This window comes from Nerophis lumbriciformis, linkage group LG01 (genome assembly GCF_033978685.3).
Source record: "Nerophis lumbriciformis linkage group LG01, RoL_Nlum_v2.1, whole genome shotgun sequence".
Classification (NCBI taxonomy): domain Eukaryota; kingdom Metazoa; phylum Chordata; class Actinopteri; order Syngnathiformes; family Syngnathidae; genus Nerophis; species Nerophis lumbriciformis.
In genome coordinates, this window is record NC_084548.2 from 45,317,916 (window position 1) to 45,338,683 (window position 20,768).

Here is a 20,768-nt window from a genome sequence, read left to right on the forward strand (position 1 = left end):
TAGATTATTTAATAGAACAACAGTAAAATATATAATTTCCTAAAGTTAGTAGATATTAATAACTACTTACTCTTTCACAATTTCATTCATGTAAACGTGTCCGCTTTAACTTGGGCCTAGCACCAACAGTGAAAGGTGAAAGGTGACGCTAAAATCACAATATGTAATAGCAACTCCACAGCGCCACCTGCTGTACATCCAGCAGAGCAACACCATGTTGGGGTAACAGAGGCGGGAGGGCACAGCAAGACTGGGTGGGGTCAGGAAGTGCTGTCTCCCCTCTCGCAACGCCATTGGTCAGACGCCTACACCTTTGAGCGTGATAATTGGCTGCCGTCCGCGGCGTCTCGCACCTGATTGGTACACAATGTTACGCTGTCTGTGGGCTGAGAAGTTGACGTTTCCGTTGGCTCTTGGCTAGCAGCTGAGGCTGAATGGGTTGGGCCCACAGTGGAGAAATGGCGAGAATGGTGGACGATATCGAGTGTAGAGAGAAATTACAAAACCCCGAGCAGCAGGGACCGGGTCGGGGTGCGGCGAGATGGGGTCCACAACACGCTGGCGCTCAAGAATTGGCCAATTTATATTCGCCAGGTGAGTAGCGATGTCGCGTCTTCGCACTGACGATTGGTTTGTTCCCCCGGTACGAAATATGTCCCGTGCCGTGAAAATACTTAAACACGAGCATGACAACTTGCCAACACTAAGTTAACGACCTAGATTTAAACCTAAACACACGTCGACTATTTGGGAACAGCACACGTTGCACAATGGGAATCACGTGAGGGAGAAATAATGTGTATTTGAGGCGTTGTTGTGCTTGCAAACATGCAATAACTATAGAAGGCGAATATTGTTGGGATCATAACGCACAACTTAGTTTCCCTGGCAAATACACCCACATCCGTGTCCCAGGCAGCATGGCTCAACTAAAAAAACTCATTGTAACTTAGTAGATGATAGCTATTCTTAGTCATGGGATCATTATTCATTTCATTAAGTGAGGTCTCACACCTAGCATTCAAACCCACTTTATGTTGATATCCATCTAGCAGGTTTGGTTTAGACATTCTTTAAGCCAGTGTTTTTCAACCTTTTCTGAGCCAAGGCACATTTTTTTCATTGAAAAAATTCTGAGGCACACCACCAGCAGAAAACATAAAAACATGAAACTCAGTAGCTGATATTGACAATAAAAAGTCTTTCTCGCAATTGTTGGATATGAATTCAAACCATTACCAACCATGCATCACTGGAGCTCTTGTCTCAAAGTAGGTGTACTGTCTCGACCTGTCACATCACGCCATGACTTATTTTGAGTTTTTTGGTGTTTTCCTGTGTGTAGTGCTTTAGTTCTTGTCTTGCGCTCCTATTTTGATGGCTTTTCCTTGAACCCTATTCCCCGCACCTGCTTTGTTTTCGCAATCAAGACTATTTAAGTTGTGCGGACGCAATCCTTCTTTGTAGGGACATTGTTGATTGTCATGTCATGTACGGATGTACTTTGTGGACGCTCCTCAGGCTGTAAGTCTTTGCTGTCGTCCAGCATTCTATTTTTGTTTACTTTGCAGCCAGTTCAGTTTTAGTTTCGTTCTGCAAACCTTTCCCTAAGCCTCTATGCGTTTTCTTAGGGGCACTCACCTTTTGTTTATTTTTGGTTTAAGCATTAGACACTTTTGTACCTGCACCCTGCCTCCCGCTGTTTCCGACATCTACAAAGCAATTAGCTATCGGCTGCCACCTACTGATATAGAAGAGTATTACACGGAAACTCTGTCTTCGTTTTGCTTCACTGCTTTTTCTTAGCGGCACTCGCCTTTTGTTTATTTTTGGTTTAAGTGTTAGATACCTTTTTACCTACAGGCTGGGCTGCCTCCCGCATATTGTGATCACCACAAACCATGTTCCCGACGTCTACAAAGCAATTAGCTAACTGCTGCCACCTACTGATATGGAAGAGTATTACACGGTTACTCTGCCAAGCTCTAGACAGCACAGACACTCAACAACGGCACATTTACAGATTATAATTACTGGTTTGCAAAAAATATTTTTAACCCAATTAGGTGAAATTGCATAATCTCCCACAGCACACCAGACTGTATCTCACGGCACACAGTGGTTGAAAAACACCGCTTTAAGCAATTGGATACACAACACACAGGTTTTTTGACGTTAGCTGCTCACCAGTCGAAGCGGTGAGGAATATTTCATCGTGTGCGGGTTGCAAGTGAATATTTGACATGATAATTGTTAACCTTTGAATGGTGATTTGGATGAGATGATGTGAGCTTGAGCCACTGTTGCCTAGAGACACGCTCTCACAAAACCTTGTTTTTTTGCAGGCAAAAGGTGCCAAGAGTGGATAAGTGTCATCCTTTGCTTCTCTCTCATGGCCTTCAATTTCATTCACCTCCTTGCCAATTTCCACCTGGGACATGTGTGGTACATTCTTCTGGGTATCGGTATGTACTGGTCAGGGTACTAATTCAAAAAATTGTGTTTGCATCTTGTGTCAATATTTAATTTTCCTACTCTGCACTTCTTCGAACCTATGTGTAGCGGCAGGGATCCTCACTGCAGACTTTGCATCAGGCCTAGTTCACTGGGGGGCGGACACATGGGGATCAGTAGATCTCCCCATCTTTGGGAAGGTAGTCTCAACTGCAATCAACTGTTTTTAGTGTGGAGTATTTCTACCACCTACATTTACACCCTGCGTTTCCTCTTATTCTACTGCAGGCTTTTATACGACCCTTTAGAGAGCACCACATTGACCCCACAGCAATCACCCGCCACGACTTCATTGAGACCAATGGTGACAACTGCATGTTAACCATCGTCCCGCTCGCCAACATGGCCTTCAACTTTTACACACTAGCACCTGGTGAGTAATGCAGCAACAAATATGAGGTTTCATTTTAATTTAATTCTCATTACCGACCAATCAATAGGTTGTATTCACGCGACGTCACGTCTGGCTCATTAAATAGGTGAGAAAGTGGTGTGCCAGCGAGCATCTGTTGCAATTGCCTTCTGGGCGGCAGTTTGCCTTTCTCGAAGAAAAATGCCATGTGCTTGCGTTGTTTTAGGCTGTTGGAACCGTTTAAATCGCGAAAAGAATGAACATTTCTTCAGAGTTCTTCAATAGGTAATCCAGAAGGGTGAAAGATGTCAAGAACGCGCAAATTTGCAGTGATCACTTCGTTAAGGATTTGTTTGAGATACTTTGAACATTTAGTATTTCCCATTTAAGTATTATCTAGATATTATTTGTATTTTATCTTGTTTTGGAGTTTTTAAAAAGCATTTTTGCTACAAGTGCACCAACTAGGCTAGTCTAAATAAAAGAAAGCAAATGTGAGCAAAACCTAAATGAGGTAAGCTTTTACCAAAGGCAGCAATCATAAATGAAGCTTACAGCACATACACAACATGGACATCTTTAGTTGTACTTTGATAAAGACTGGGAAAAACCTGCATACTTGTAAACAGCGCATGCAACAAAAAGGCAACAAAAGTTAAATCATGAAATGCAACCTTACCCCAGCAAATATGATACATGATTTGTCTGGGAGAATCTTAATATCAGTTTCCCTGACCCAGTCCCACACAAAGAAGTTGTAGACAGCCGTGCTTTTCCAAGTTTTCATCTCTTTTGTTGTGTAGAATGACGTCTAGAGCACCAGATAGTTTGACATGTCTGGGAACGCGACTGACGGATAATCCTTGAGATCACTCGACAAATCTTTTTTTGATAACGTATAGGGATCTATTCCATTGCATAGTTTGTTTGTTTTTTGCTCGTATCTGCTTTTAATGGTAAAATCTAGGCCCCTTGTACTCAGATAGTTTGCACTCTCTTTGCTGCACACTGGTAGTGATGGGTTGATGAGGCGTCATGAAGCGTTTCGACACATTGCAAAACTGTATTGATACTGTGTCGATACTGTGTCACTAAATACTGACATCTGCTGGACATTAAAAATCCCTACAGGCAACCTATGGACCGACTCAACTGACACTGATTTTATGACCTAGTATATACAATAATATAAACCAAGTCATTGTATTTAATTTAGGATTATTTCATATCTTCATTTAAATAAAAATATATTTTTTTATCTTTTTTAGATACAGTCAATAAATAATGTGAACATGTATCATAACATGGAAATCTAAGAGAACGTGTTGTGAATGAAGATGCTTGTGGGCTGGGAATTATTATTATTATTTTTTTTACACATTTTTATTTAAAAATAAAAACAGTTTTTCCAACGTATTAAATTTTAGACGATTTCTCTTCTTAGTTATTATTTCTCCGGCTGTAGAAAAGACCCGCTCACAGCGCACAGAGGAGGCGTCGGTGCGACACAGTTCGCATATCGGTCACGTGACCGAAACAGCTCATGATCGTGATCACGTGACTTTCTAAAAGTGGTACGCGCACCGACACAGGGTTTTGTTCTATGAGCTTGACGCATGCGCCGATGCATCGGTGTTGCCGGACCCATCACTACTGCACAGCAACCATGTTGGTCTGGTGGTTTACTACTTTGTTTACTTCCTTTCAAAAGCCACGTGACTGGATACAACCTATTATGGTATCACAATACTTGTCTCACAATACAATACAATATTATGATACTGTGAAATGGCGATATATTGCAACACTCTACATCAGTGGTTCTCAAACTTTTTTCACCAAGTACCACCTCAGAAAACACTTGGCTCTCCAAGTACCATCAGTATGACCAACATTAAAATACAGTAGCGTAGTAGGCCTAAATATTAATTTAAAAAAAAGGCAGAGGTTTTATTTAACAAGTATATTTAATATTTGTAGCCACTGTAACATTACACAGTTTAAACAGTAACACTGTGTTTGACTATTTTTAATGGATTCTTTGGCGTACCACTCGATGGAGCCCGCGTACCACTAGAGTCGTGTATAAAGAGAGTATGGCCAACTCAGTTTCAAGCAATCTCCTTTATGATTGGTCAAAAGGCACTCACGTGACTACAGGGTGCCATGACTGCTACTAACTTTGAGCTAATGCTATGTGTTTGCTTCCTCGTTAGTTTTTTGACGAGTAAAAATGCACTGTTGTGCAGCATGGGGCTGCTCCACCCCCAACAATTTTGGAAGGCTTTTACATCGCTTTCCCCATAACCCGGAAAGAAGACAAGTCCGGGAAGTGAAGGTCCGCAAACAATAGTGGAGGGCCACTGATTACCAGTGATGGGCAGTAACAAGCTACATGTAGCTAAGCTATGTTGCTTAACTACACTTTCTATTAGCTTGACAGTAGCTTAGCTACTTTTTTTAACGAGTATCTTTAATTTTAGCTTAGCTACTTTCACACCCATGTAGTTAGGTAGCTTACATCTAAGCTACAAAGAGAGAATATAGACTGCGAATCCAGGCAAGAAAAAAATATATGGAGAAATTACAATGACCTGGATAAATGAGAACATCCATACATACATACGGAGAAAATCCATGATGATTTGGTGTTCGTATGATGAGTCACAATTGGCGATGGTTAAGGCGAAAAATTACGGACTGGCCAATCAGAGGAAAGATAAGGTGGGTCATCAAAACCAGGAAGCAAAATCATAACAGACACGCACTCATGTCACATGTTGACGAGGGAGTCAGAGACAGAGGTACCGGCAAGTAGACGACTAAAAAAACCCAAAATAAATATACTTGAAAATGGCAGAAGAATTCTCTCCTGCAGATTAGATTTTTCCTTCAGTGATAAAGACATGCAGGAAACCCACAATAATGCGTGTACTTTGCCATATTTATACAAATTTATGCTTTTAGAGAAAACAATGGCCAATAACCTTTGTTTTTAGTGCTTACTGCTCTCAAATTAAGGAACACACATTAAGGTGAGTTGAGTTCATGAAGTTTTACTGCACATAGCTATTACCAACTGTTCCCAAACAACACACAAGTCTTTTTTTTTCAAGATATAGATAGATGCTGTATTTTTACTGTAGGCAGAGAAAATGAATAACAAAGAAAAGGCAAACTAAATAAATACATACAGTGGAAATCGGGGACCCCGAGAGGTAGTTGTAGGGTTTCCCCAGCTGAAAGACAGATAGTTAATAGTAATGGAACATTATTGGGTCCATTTGTACACTCTCAGTTACATTAACATTGATACTATATATGTGGGGCCATAGATATAGATGCCGTTAAATGTAGCAAGCTACTTTTGCCGTGTAGCTAGCTACAATTCTTCGGGATAGCTTCCCCTGTAGTTTAGCTACATTTAATTGAGAGTTACTTGTGGCTTAGCTTAGTACATTTTTCATGTAGCTTGCCCATCACTGCCGATTACAGCGTCTTGTTCGAGGTAAACACACAACATCTGCGTTTTGTTCAGGAGAAAACATACATAAGCTAATATAAATAATAACAGAAGAAATTAATAAATTAAAAAGATGGTTTGACAGAAACGTACTATCTTTGAATCTCAGTAAAATTAGAATAATGCAATTGGGTAACCGTCGGAGAGAAATTCAAATACAAATGCAAGTGGACAGAGTAGACATCGAAAGAGTAAAACAGATTACATTTTGGGTGTAATACTAGATGAGAGAATGAACAGAAAATCTAAAAAAATATATACAACATAAAGTGGCAAGAAATACATCAATAATGAATAAATAAAATAAGTTCTGGACCTAAAATCACTCTACTGCTTGCTGGTGTTACCATATCTGAGTTATTGTGCAAAAACATGGGGAAATAACTACAAAAGTACACTTATTCTCTTAACATTTTATACAAAACAAAGTAAGTTATAACAATACATAATGAGTGATACATAGAGTTATTACAAATACATTGGAGGCAGCCACCACAGTTGACATGCTTTGCACAAGTCACATTTTGAAGTGATTGTTGGTCAAAAGCTAATGAAGATTTTGGTAAAATGAGGCTATTTTTATTACGTTTCTTGCGTCATTGGGTGCTTGTTAGAGTGCCTGCTGGCCACTAAACATTGCAGGAATGTAGCGGCAGAGTGCGTCAAATACGGCTGCAAAATTATACTTTCACAAAATAAAATTGTGTTTTATTATAAGTTAATGAGCTGGAGTATGTTTGGAACTATATGTAGACATATTATTTTGGTTTATTTCGTCAAAAAAACTAATGTCAAAACGACAGCAATTGCATTCATCCGGGCACAGCCGCACATGTCCTTGGTAACAGTCATGGCTCTTGTTGTTTAGTTGGCCATACTCTCTTTATACTTGACTCTGATTAGTGGTATGTGTACCACAGTTAGGGAATCCCTGTTCTACATTGTTCACTGATTAATTCATAAATGCATCTTAAAATACAAGTTGGCCCACGCACCTTGGGTGGCTAATGGTTAAATATTGTATGGCAATAATGAAACCTAGTATACTAACCACAATAACTACTAAAACAAAAATGACAGCACAACAATTACATTGGGTAACACAAAGAGCAACTCCCCTTAAGCAAGCGGAATAGGCTGTGACCATCTCTTGGGGAACTCCACAGTATCTAAATATAAAATGTTTACATTTATAATTACTTAAGGCCTACCATAGCTTAGGGTCACTAAAGCTGCTGGTAAAAGTAGTTAACAAATGTACTCAAGTGGTTTAAAGGTGATCCGGAAATTAATACTTTCTGCAGCCCACCAAGACTACCGTCAGCGGCCCCAAAGTAGATTGAGTTAGAGACTCCTGGTATAGGGAGAATTAAAAAAATATAAAAAGCGTCATAGTACCTTTTATGCCACATCTTGAATGTTTGGATTAGTGAATCTGGATAATAAAGAAGAGATTATGGATAAACTTGCGTAGTAGCACAGGCCTCAGGTTTGTATCCTTCTCAGCTAATACCGACCGTGTTTTGTCTTCCTTTCCCTGCAGCGGAGATGTACCATATCTACCCGTGGTATTGCTACCTGTTTGCACTAGCCATCTTTGTGACCCTCACCAACCAGATTCACAAGTGGTCCCACACATATTTTGGCCTGCCTGGCTGGGTGGTGTTCCTTCAGGACCTCCACATTATCCTTCCCCGCAAGCACCACCGCATCCATCACGTATCCCCACACGAGACATATTTCTGCATCACCACAGGTTTGTCTTCGTAGAGCCTCGTTGCTGCTGCTGTAAGACTTTTGTCACTGAGACCACCTCTTGCAGGTTGGCTTAACTACCCACTGGAGAAGGTGGGCTTCTGGAGGACTGTGGAGGATCTCATCCAGGGCATCACAGGAGAGAAGCCCAGAGCAGATGACCTCAAATGGGCTCATAAAGTCAATTAATACCACAGGCTAACATCTCGCTACCTCAGAAGAGGCTGGTTCTGTCCCGGCTTCTCATGCTCTTTTTTTTTTTTTTTTTCCTCACTGTAATTCATAGGAAGAAAAACTAACAGGTTTCTGATGCCATAGCTTTAACTCTTGCACATTTTGTCTGCTTTTCAAGACAATTTTTTCATTACGCCCGATGGAGATCTTCATTTCAAACGGCAATATATTTGTTAACTGCAAAACATGAGCGATTATTGTTCTCAATAGCAAAGAGGTCAGAGCTCTTTCTAATGTTTCCCTCACTTCAGAAAAAAAATCAAACCAGTAAGTCTCTAGGACCTCGGCCGTTTATTCAGATTATTTTTAGCACTGATTTACTTCAGCGATTTACAATAATTAAAGGTCTATTAGATGCTCAAGCGCTACATTTAAATTTTGATTGTAGATACAAGTGCAACTGGAGACAAGCAAGAATGCTTTTCCGTTATTAAAAGCTAAAGAACAAATTGATGAATAACTACTGTTACATTTGTTGAACTCAAGCACTTTTGGTGTGAAGCTGCAGTCGATTACATAATGTGATATTAATATCTGACCTATAATAATATTTGTGACCAGCCTTTTGCTTCAAACACGCAGACAGTCACATCAGATGGTGGCCCTGCAAAGATATTAAAACAATGAATATTTAAACCTTAACACTGAAATCAGTGGCAATATGTTTAAACTGAAATCACAGTCAAACTATCTTAATGAGAAGTTATTTTATTTGCTTATTTCAGTCTTTTAAGAAAACAGCAAATTTTGCGTTCCTGCTCATTTTTCTGAGATTGCGACATAAAAAGATAGAAACACATTTGCCACTCTTTTCGCAGCTCTTAAAACTACTTTTATCTTGAAGGAATCACATCTGATTGTACCTAATGTCGTGGCCTGAGTGTCAATGTTCTGAGTCACCCAGGTTGGTAATCTCGTCACATGACTTTGTGGTCAGGAACGACGCACATACAGTTTGGTCAAACTGCCTTAGACTCCAGAGATGTGTATTGATTGTGTCTTTGTTTGTAATTCAGCTTTGTGTTGAAATCCTGTGTTGTGTCCTGGAGTTCCACACACACCTACTAATGTTGACATGACTACATTACACACATAATTTTTTTTTACTGGGTGTTCGAAATGTTTTTGTGTGCGCAACATTCCTGTGTGTGTACTTGTGGCAAGTAGACTGGGTGACGGTACAAGGGCTCACAAGGATGACGGATGGCGAGCGAGGACTTTTCTTCACTCTCACAGATGAGATTATGTAAATTAGTCGCTTCAGTAAGTAATTTGTAAGTGTGTTATACAGTAAATAACTATGCAGCGTGGTATTGGGGCTCCGAACTTGATCTTAACTCGTTTGATTAGTCAAATGCCTTCTTTCGTGAAGCCTTTAAAATTATTTGAAAAAAAAGGAGCTCTAATTGAAAGTTCACGACAAAGGGAATGGACTTAATCGTAAAATAATGCATCACGAGCTTCTCCTTTAGGTTGTTGAATGCAGACCTGGGAGGATTGACCGTGCTGCATTGAAAATGGTCGTAGGGTTGAACCTAAATTATGTCTTCATTCCAAGGAAAATAAAGCAGTAAAAAGGCTTGATTGTTGTGCGTCTGATAGTCTATGTCTGCAGTTTAGGGATAGTGACATCTAATAGGCCACAATTATGTTTTTATACTATGGAGTATTTAAATGTTTTAATCTATTATACTTGAATATTTTGAATTTAGGGGTTGCAACAAAAACACATCTTAAATTTAAATTAGTATAATGTTTCTGTTAGTGTTCTCTTAGGACCATTTTAAGTGCATATAATAGAAAAAAACACTATTTGTGGCATAATTCGGGTCACACTGATGCCGCTGCAACCCTGATATTTCCTCAGAATAGATCAACAGCAAAAGAACACTCAAATGTCACAGTACTTGTTGAGTATCGTGAGAATCGGTTTTGAGAGCATTTGGTAGTTAAAACACAATGCTGGTTGTTGCTTTGTGTTTAGAGGTGTTGCATCAGTATTAGGAACAGATGGTAGATAGTTTGGCTGGAGGCTTTAGTGTATAGCTTTTTGTGATGACATCAGTCATTTTGAAGAGTTTTTGTGTTATTTGGTGCTACAAATATGAACACAATGTTTGATATTAATTGGTTTATAATAGTCAAATACTTCTCAATTTTTCCCACTGAAGCTAGTTGAGAGTAATGAATGTCAATGGTATCTTAAGACATGCTTTGTTCAGTTGATTTGCTTGGTGGTGTTATTGAATTGCCTTATCCTTTCCCTGATTGATTTACTGTAAATCATGTCAGCAAAATGGGAACGCTTTTGAACCGAGATTAGGTTGCCATTCTTTTGTCTCGCTTCTTTTCTAAGGCAAGGCCCATGTAAATGTTGTAGTTGGGGGTGATGGACTTTTTAAATATCACAATAATATACCTTGATGCCTTTTTGTTGTCTTCCGTTTGGGAGGTAGACAATGTGTATGAAACTGTATTTATAAAGAAACTAAATAAAACGTCAATAATTACATCTACCAGTTTTCCTTGTTTTGTTATTTTTTCCTTGTGTGTTATTGTAACCCTACCTGCACTGAAAATATAAATATATCACTTGCATACTGTATTGACCTGAATGTAAGACCATTTTTAGACAGCATTTAGAGGTTTATACTGCACCAGCAAGGCCCGGTTTGTACACCGGAAGCATCCTTTTACTGTAACTAATTTGAAAGTACATGGAATCATGTCAACTCGGCATACTTGAATCGGAATCAGGGGCCCTAAGCAGAATTTAATTTTGAGCCCCCACCCCCTTTCCCTTTACAATTTTTTTTTTTAGTCTCACACATTTGTCAGATCACTAGAAATGTGGCCTTCGCGGATGAGTCGTCTTTTGAACGGCTCTTTTAAGAATCGATTGGGAGCCATTTTGATTTTTAAAAATCCCTGGCATTTTGTAAAGTGCCAGGTAGAGTATCATATTACTTTACATTCATATTTTTTATCTTGTCAGACATTATTTTGTATGTATTTTTTTATATTTTTCTGTACTTGTATTTGTCTGTAGTTTTTATTTATTTATTTAGAAATCAATGCATGCCAATGCATATGGGATATGGCACCACCCAATTAAGTGTTTACAATGGCAACATAAGACAAATTAAAATATTGTTTAAGAATAATTCTTACCAATTGTGTATAGGTTTGAATTGTGTATGTATACGTTTGAATTATTCTGATCTAAATCTCATAACTGCTACTTGTGATTGTTTCCTTGATTAAAAATAAGTTACTTCCAAAAAAAATCTAACGAGCCAGTCTTTGGAACGGCTCTTTTTAAGGAACGGTTCCTCTAGACCGGCTCCCTTCAAAGAGCCATAAATGCCATCTCTACAGACTTCAGCGAAAGCAGGCTAAACACAATCGGTCGCGTGCACGCGACGTTGACGGCGACAATGGCTCGGCTACGTGCGCGCTCCCGTGCTGAAGGAATCAACATGGCGCTCGCCGCCGGATCAGGTAAATATAACGCAGCAATTATTTTACCGCCAAGTTTTCATTACAATAACCAGAGCCGCATAAATAACATTTATATTAATTGGTCAAGGATAGCAAGGACCGACTGTGCCTCATCTGGTATAGTTAATAATCTATTAACCGAAATGAAAGTAACGGTATTGGCAAAAACAAGCTACAGCACACATCCATCCATCCATTTTCTACGGCTTGTCCCGGGATGAGGTGGCGACTTGTCCAGGGTGTACCCCGCCTACCGCCGGAGTGCAGCTGGGATAGGCTCCAACACCCCTCGCTACAGTACCTTCGAATGCAATTCAGACTAGAACGAGTATGTATGACTGCATACAAATAACATCGTTTTTATAAAGCTGAATCTCTAACGTTAATGTAATCTTATTCGTTCTGGCGTTTATTTGGAGGCGTAAATTAGCAGCAGCGGAGCAGAAGGCTTGTCTTTCAGCCACCCAGCGACTATTTCCCCAAATGGGATCTTTATTTGAAGCCTGGTCGTCAGTGCACATCCTGTCAAGTCTGAACTCCTCCTTATTTAGGGTCAATACGTGGATATTGCATTGCATATGGATTTGTAGGTAAGTTGCATTGTGTTGATTGACATGTACGTACAGCAGGGATGCAGGTGGGCTGTGCAAGCAGGCTGCACCACCACGTCTCACCGCAGAGGCCACATGATGCAGCACTCCCCAGGACAGGAAGATCGGCACGGACGCTCCTTCTGCGTCTGAAGGTCTGTGAAAGCATAATATTACTTCTAACATGTTTAATCGTCTGCACGCAGGAGTTAAAGTCCCCCGCAATTTCCGGCTACTTGAAGAGCTGGAGGAAGGGCAGAAAGGTGTGGGGGATGGAACGGTGAGCTGGGGTCTAGAGGATGACGAGGACATGACTTTAACACGGTGGAGAGGAGTCATCCTCGGTCCACCTCGAGTAAGTGTCAAGTTAGTCTGAAGAATGTGGTAGTGTGCTGTATATAGACTGCCAACTACCTATGAAATGTGTCAAAACACAAGCATTGTTGCTGTCTAACATGCACTCACTCCTAGCTCCTTCTTCCACAGACAAGCTACGAAAACAGGATGTACAATCTAAAGGTTGAATGCGGGCCAGGATACCCAGAGTCACCGCCGTTTGTCAGATTTGTCACCAAGATAAATTTGAACGGCGTGCATACCTCCAATGGTGTGGTACGTACTTGTTTTTCTTCTAGCTGCAGGGCTCAAATAATTGCTGCCACTCGCAAATCATTTTCCAACCCGCACTCTTTCCAATAGGATTTTTAAGTATTGACTAATTGAAAAATAAATGAGTCTGTTATTTTGTCCGCTGTGCTTGATTAAGAATTGCAGGCATGCTGATTTCGTAACATTTACACTTGCGGGGGTAAAAACCTTACTGACCAATGCAATAATACCAGGGATGGCACAGAATTTGGGACTTTTATAAGCACCGACTGTATCAATTTATGTAAAATCAAACGGTGCCCTATTTCAATACCTTTGTTGCTTCTGATGCTGCGTCCGGTTGCAGACTATGCACCAGCTCAAACATTTGGCAAGGAAACAATCACTCAAGTAGCACTCAAAACGGACTCTAGGTAATAATACCATTTTCCATGCCAACACAACAAGAATGCCTGATAGAACACACACAAAAGTACAGTAAGGCTCCACTTTTCAAAATGTGCTTTCTCGCTGCTAATTTACATTGAATTTGCCATAGACATGTTACTGAATAGTATTAGACAGTAACATGGCGATTTCAACACCTCCAAATTTGGTAATGAAAGCTACAACAAAGATGCACGTTACAATCCAATAGCTGACGTGCAATTAATGCAATACTTACAGTATAATTAAAGGTCTATTTGCCAAGGTTCTGCCACGAACCTTCCAATTCCCAGTACATTGTAAAATGTGTCAAAGGCTCATAAAAAGCATTATAATAATAATTATAATGTGCTTCCTATAGCAGTGGATGATGTCTATTAATAAATAGGAATGTGACACCTGAATGATGAAATGATGTACGTCAGGTTCAGTCTTCATTTATGGCGGAACAAACTGTCCTTAGCTTTATACGGACATAAAGAAAATGAAGGGCGCAAGTTTAAATTCATCTTAATTGTAAAAACGATTTCCTAGCTAGGCAACACACCATAGCATATATAACCTATGCCATCTAAAAAAAATGCAACTGCATGCAAAGTCTTCTATATAATACTTGCAATTGAGATAGAACAGCACAATTATCATAATCAGCTCATTTTTAAAGGGGAATGGCACTTTTATTTGGAATTTTGCCTATCATTCACAATCCCTGTGTAAGACGAGAACACACAGGTATTTCGTTTTTTTTTATTGCATTCTAACTTGTAAATAAACGCTAACAAAAGTCAGCTAACAATGGAGCTGATGGGAGTAATCTATTTCCCCTTAAAGCCCTCCAGAAAACATCCAAAAACCTCCAACAATATTCTTATTTACATGTTGTGACTTGAATGCATTATTGTTATTATTAGCACTAACCCTGAATAATTACTTTAAGTGGTGCCATGATCACAGAGAGGTACCTAGTTTATGCAGCTATTGATATACTGAGCTGCTGCTGCTGCATTGCCTCTGAGTTGGTAAAAGATCATTCTAGATTATTAATAATGGCCCTCACTATAATAGTAGAAGGTGGTGGCCATAAACTGAAAAGTTATTAAACTTTGACATTCAACATGGACCCAGAAAACATGAGAAAGACAGGAATAGCGTCCGTTTTTTTTATTTTTACCTCTTTGCAGCGTGAAGAGTATGATTAATTGTTCATCTAAACTGGAAGATATAAACATCAGCATCCCACTGAAAGCAGACATTGTACAGTAAGTGATTGTTTTATTATGTTTGTAGTCAGTGATAGGCAGTAGCGTGCTACAAGTAGCAACGCTTCGTAGCTTAACTATATCGTCGCTCTTTTTTAAACCATTAGCGATTCCTGTACTGAAGGTTGGCTTTTTTTTACAGCCATGTAGCGTAGTAGCGTCTATCGAAGCTAAAGCTACACGCTACAAAGAGAAAAATGAACTGTACATCTACAAAACAAAAACATACGGAAAAAATCCATGATGATTGGTTGGTTTACATATAAGAAAATCCATGATAATAATTATATTCCTAAAATCGAAAACAATCGATCTGTGCTCGATTAGTTGGCCTTTCAGAAGATATATATCGATTTAACATAGATTTAAAACTTCATATAATTGTTTTTAGCACTTACTAATTAATTAAAGATCGTTAAGATTACACAAATAGATCCAAGATGGCCCTCCCCAGAGGATGACGTGGCGGAGTATTCCAAGTCAACTTTTACCTATTCAGTGGCCTAATGGTTAGAGTGTCCGCCCTGAGATCGGTAGGTTGTGAGTTCAAACCCCGGCCGAGTCATACCAAAGTCTATAAAAATGGCACCCATTACCTCCCTGCTTGACACTGCGCATCAAGGGTTGGAATTGTAGGCTAAATCACCAAAAATGATTCCCGGGCGCGGCCACCGCTGCTGCTCACTGCTCCCCTCAGGGGGTGATCAAGGGTGATGGGTCAAATGCAAAGAATAATTTCGCCACACCTCGTGTGTGTGTGTGAGACAATCATTGGTACTTTTTATTTTTTTATTTTTTTAATTTTTTTACTTAATACTATTTGCAGCCTTCTGAGGTAAATATCAACATGAACTTTTTCTACAGGCTAATACATTTTAAAATAAAATAATGAATGAACCAACCATTCAGGACTTTAAACTGCTCATTTTGCAACACACTGATCTAATCTGATGTGCCCAAGCCAGATACCTGCCATCTTTTCTTGGATGCTAGTTCATTAATGTCGGGGCTCAGGCTTTGAGCTGAAGCATCCCTCATTATCGAACAAAGGTGTTCAACAGTCATTATATCTCGTATTCCACAGTCTTGGGGGCTTGCCTTACAGGCACTGCTTTTAACGTCCTCTACGAGCTGACGTCACGTCCGCTTTTCATCCCTTCTAACAACATGCCCGCCCAGTCACAAGATATGAGCGGCTCCTTTACGCACAAACACGGGACGGTATAGCTCGGTTGGTAGAGCGGCTGTGCCAGCAACTTGAGGGTTCCAGGTTCAATTCCCGCTACCGCCATCCTAGTTACTGCCGTTGTGTCCTTGGGCAAGACACTTTACCCACCTGCTCCCAGTGCCACCCACACTGGTTTAAATGTAACTTAGATATTGGGTTTCACTACGTAAAGCGCTTTGAGTCACTAGAGAAAAGCGCTATATGAATATAATTCCCTTCACTTCACTTCACTTCACTTCACCCGTAAATGCAAAGCATACTTCATCAACAGCGATACAGTTTACACTGAGAGTGGCCGTATAAGCAACTTTAACATTGTTAGAAATATACACCACACTGTGAATCCACACCAAACAAGAATGACAAACACATTTTGGGAGAACATCCGCACAGTAACACAACGTAAACACAACAGAACAAATACCCAGAACCCTTTGCAGCACTATCTCTTCCGGGACGCTACAATATACACCCCCCGCAACCTCCAAACCCCCCACACCCCCCAGGAAAATACGTCACTAAAGTCTCAAATTCTGAACGGCTCATTTGGAGCCAGTTTGGAAGAAGGCAAAATTGTTTTCTGAATATCTCCACCATGCCTCCATGGTTTGATTTCACATTTTTGCAAGTTTATTTTGCACAATAGGACCATTTTAAGATAAAATCTCTAGTTGTGAAAAGCTGCATGCAGGAAGGAAACCTATATACTGTAAATTTTTTGTTGTGGTCAGAATGGATGTAAGAGTTGCATTTTAAAATCATTAGCAAAGGAAGAACCTTACTGAGTTTGAATGTTACATCAGACAATTGTACTACACGTGTCCTTATTTGAAGATCAACTATAACTTAAAAAGAAATGTGTTCAAATTTTAATTAAACTGTTCCAGAGTCCACAATAAAACCTTCATTGATTACAGGTAATGTTTTAAATAGTCTAGTATTCAAGTCTAAAGTGCTGCATAATATAACTAATATAAATGATTTAGGTGTAGCATTTAAATAAGTCACATTGCACTGTTTTATATTTGTAACAGTCTTACACGTGAAATGATAGCTCGGAGAACACAGAGGGCATTATTGGATGTGCCTGGGAGGTCAGTTTTTTTTTACACAACACTTCAAAAGAGACAATTTTATTATTGAAGCTGACTTATTGTCCCTACAGACGTTTCGTACTGAACAGCCAGTATTTTGGTTGCCACAATACCACTACATTTCATTTAACTTTTAACTATTTGCTATCACTAGCGCTGACTGGTGTAAGACAGAACAATTGTAAACACACTTGGAGTTGATCCTCTTGGATGCGAACTGAGCTAAAATCTCTCAAGCTTTGCTGACGTCTTGCATGAGCTCACATATGATGTCCAGGTTGATACTACTACTAAGATTTTGTCAAATTTTTTTGTTGTGAGTTGCTGAGTTTCACACGGGTCTTTATGTCTGTCTAACACTGTAGGTTGACATGCATGCGGTGACTGCACTGGCCAAGTGGCAGAACTCCTACAGTATCAGGACGGTGCTGTTGGAGCTCCGACGGCTCATGACGTGCAAAGAGAACATGAAGCTTCCTCAACCACCTGAGGGCCAGATCTATACTAACTGAGCCCCGTTTGTCTCCGTATTGTCCTCCTCCTTAGCTACTGTCCCAACCTCATTTTGTTGGCTAACTTTCCTTCAATGCATCCACATTCCTTTGGCTAAGAGAACACAAGCAGAGCAGAAAACCTAAAGCAAACAAGAACAATTACAGAAACATGCAAACATGAAGTAGATCATTACACACACACACACACACACACACACACACACACACACACACACACACACACACACACACACGCCTACGCACGTCATTCCAAGATACTCGTGTCCTCTCCCATCACTGGATCTCTTGGTGGACTCGACATAAGCCGGCAGTCCACACCAGTTGTGACCATTGGAACACTGTATGTACATCTTAATCTTTTGTATTATTTGTGGAAAATGGATGATTGTACAAAAACATAAATAATCTTAATAAGTGTACTTATTTGTGTGTTGCCTTCTTATAACATAGCAATAGCTCCATGCCTTTACATGCGGTTATTGTTTGCAGTCTTCTGATGTGATAAATCATGGGTAGGTCATGTGACTGCATACCTAATAACATTTTTCACAAGCGTGCTTTGAATTGCAGACTTTCATGCGCGAAAAGGCTTCGCTCATTTGAGTCAAATCTGTTTAATACGCTATTACGTGGATATTGTTGTGTCAATTTGCCTTTCTCTTCACTTCATTAACTTTACAGCAGGCTTTCTGGCATTGGTGTGGCAAATGAATAATGTCGAACAAGAGTAATTTGGCGACTTGTCCAGGGTGTACCCCGCCTTCTGCCCGAATGCAGCTGAGATAGACTCCAGCACCCCCCGCAACCTCAAAAGGGACAAGCGGTAGAAAATGGATGGATGGAAGAGTAATTTAAATCGGTGATTTACAAGTTTTGAGCGATTTTTAGAATATTATTTGGGGAAAATCTAATGCTATAGCTTATTCGGTTCTGTAACTCTTAACTCAAAACAATGTCTACCCTTGTAATGAATTGAAATCAATTTAATAACAAAACACTTGTTGAGTAATAAGCCTTTTATAAAGAAAAACACACTTTCAGATAACATTGTATGAAAACAATACAACTGAATATAGTTCATAAAACTACAGTAGTTTTATACAGTAATGTAATAATGTACAGCATTAACTTTTGGAGAGTGGACCTCTCTGGTACCTTCAGAGCTGCTTCTCAGTCAAACACACCATCTGCAGCTTTCCCATTTTTTTCTGGATAAATGTCAGCTGTTAAGATATTTTAATATCCTTGGCTGGTGTTAGAGTCATTTTGCTTCAGTGTGATGCAGGCTAGCAGTGATACGCTCAAACTACATCACCAAGTCATGTTTTTGATGATTTTCTTTCTTTAATTCAATGAATACCAGACACTTCTTATTTCTTGATGCTTAAAACTAAAATTTTTGCTTGCATCTTAAAGCATAACAAATATTCAAGTGACAGCTCTTATCTTAAAAACAACACTCTTAAGTTGATGTACCACTATATCAGGAAACAAACTACAAAGTGTAAAAAAAAGTTTGGACATCCACACCATGACTTGTTTTGACACACATACAGTATGAGTTGTGCACCTTGTTTACCAATATAGCACACAGTGGCTGCCCTCTGCTGGTGAACTGTGGCCATTGCAATTGACCTTTGCTACACTTAGCTGAAAGCAGGTGAAGTGTTTGCAGGAAACTTTCATCGTAAGCAAGGCTGCGTCCCTCAAGACAAACACATGGTCAGGCTTAGATGTTACGCACACGCATAGAACAGTGTTTCTTAACCATAGGGCCCATTGTTGGGCTGCGAGCGCTCCCTAGAGGGCCTCCAAAAAAATCCTGTTCCTCAGCTGTGGTCCGTATGGGCTGGAGCGGTACCCCATTGTAATACACATTTGCACCACTTGTGGCAATAATACGACTATCAAACGAACAGAAGAAGTCTGGAGTTGAAGTCATACACATGTTTCTTCAGTGCAAAAATTATAACCAAAGTGGTGAAGCTGTATTTTAATTTTCACTTGAATTTTACTGACAGTTTAGTTAAGAAACATTCATTTTTGTTGTAGTTTTATTTATTTTAGCACAACATAAGTGTATGTAAATTATTTTGTCCGTTATTTTTTAGTCTCTTCTTATGCAGTATATTTGGATCATACATATTTTATATTGAGCCTGACCTGAGTCTAATGTTTATGTGTTTAGTAAATAATAAACTTACAATGTAAACAATAATATACATTTTATTTCAACTGCACCTAACGGAGTAGCCACCTGTATTTTTGTCATGCTCTCATGTAGGATGACAATAACGCGTTCTAATCTATTCTGTATCATTTGACAAGGTTGTCAACTGTAAGTAGGTTAGATATATTTATTGAATATGACTAAAATGAAGAGTAAGATAACTAATTTGGTGTTAATATTTGAAAGGGCCCCGGGCCCCTCTGTCCTGAAAAAGTTGGGCTCCGAGGTCGAAAAGGTTAAAAAACGCTGAAATCGACATTGTATGTCTATGTCTTAATGTACAAACCCCGTTTCCATATGAGTTGGGAAATTGTGTTCGATGTAAATATAAACGAAAAACAATGATTTGCAAATCATTTTCAACCCATATTCAGTTGAATATGCTACAAAGACAACATATTTGATGTTCAAACTGATACAGATTTTTTTTTTTTGCAAATAATCATTAACTTTAGAATTTGATGCCAGCAACACGTGACAAAGAAGTTGGGAAAGGTGGCAATAAATACTGATAAAGTTGAGGAATGCTCATCAAACACTTATTTGGAACATCCCACAGGTGAACAGGCAAGTTGGGAACAGGTGGGTGCCATGATTGGGTATAAAAGTAGAGTCCATGAAATGCTCAGTCATTCACAAACAAGGATGGGGCGGGGGTCACCACTTTGTCAACAAATGCGTGAGCAAATTGTTGAACAGTTTAAGAAAAACCTTTCTCAACCAGCTATTGCAAGGAATTTAGGGATTTCACCATCTACGGTCCGTAATATCATCAAAGGGTTCAGAGAATCTGGGGAAATCACTGCACGTAAGCAGCTAAGCCCGTGACCTTCGATCCCTCAGGCTGTACTGCATTAACAAGCGACATCGGTGTGTAAAGGATATCACCACATGGGCTCAGGAACACTTCAGAAACCCACTGTCAGTAACTACAGTTG

At 39.6% G+C, this 20,768-nt stretch overlaps 2 protein-coding genes across 2 annotated transcripts; both read left to right on the forward strand.

Moving 5' to 3' along the window:
- The first annotated feature begins 369 nt into the window (after positions 1-369).
- Positions 370-10,894, forward strand: peds1 (plasmanylethanolamine desaturase 1). Its single transcript, XM_061983946.1, has 6 exons — positions 370-594; positions 2,346-2,465; positions 2,563-2,654; positions 2,743-2,887; positions 7,933-8,145; positions 8,212-10,894. The coding sequence occupies exons 1-6, from the start codon at positions 435-437 to the stop codon at positions 8,331-8,333; spliced, it is 852 nt and encodes a 283-aa protein (XP_061839930.1). The 5' UTR covers positions 370-434; the 3' UTR covers positions 8,334-10,894.
- An 849-nt stretch (positions 10,895-11,743) lies between these two features.
- LOC133621691 (ubiquitin-conjugating enzyme E2 variant 1-like) lies at positions 11,744-18,019 on the forward strand. Its single transcript, XM_061983959.1, has 4 exons — positions 11,744-11,879; positions 12,676-12,824; positions 12,956-13,081; positions 17,451-18,019. The coding sequence occupies exons 1-4, from the start codon at positions 11,816-11,818 to the stop codon at positions 17,595-17,597; spliced, it is 486 nt and encodes a 161-aa protein (XP_061839943.1). The 5' UTR covers positions 11,744-11,815; the 3' UTR covers positions 17,598-18,019.
- Positions 18,020-20,768: the final 2,749 nt, after the last annotated feature.

Coding starts and splice junctions, on each gene's coding strand:
- peds1 (XM_061983946.1), top strand. CDS start 435: ATGGGTTGGGCCCACAGTGGAGAAATGGCGAGAATGGTGGACGATATC. Junction 2,655..2,742: donor ATCTCCCCATCTTTGGGAAG/GTAGTCTCAACT, acceptor ATTCTACTGCAG/GCTTTTATACGACCCTTTAG. Junction 2,888..7,932: donor CTTTTACACACTAGCACCTG/GTGAGTAATGCA, acceptor CTTTCCCTGCAG/CGGAGATGTACCATATCTAC.
- LOC133621691 (XM_061983959.1), top strand. CDS start 11,816: ATGGCTCGGCTACGTGCGCGCTCCCGTGCTGAAGGAATCAACATGGCG. Junction 11,880..12,675: donor GGCGCTCGCCGCCGGATCAG/GTAAATATAACG, acceptor GTCTGCACGCAG/GAGTTAAAGTCCCCCGCAAT. Junction 13,082..17,450: donor TGCATACCTCCAATGGTGTG/GTACGTACTTGT, acceptor CTAACACTGTAG/GTTGACATGCATGCGGTGAC.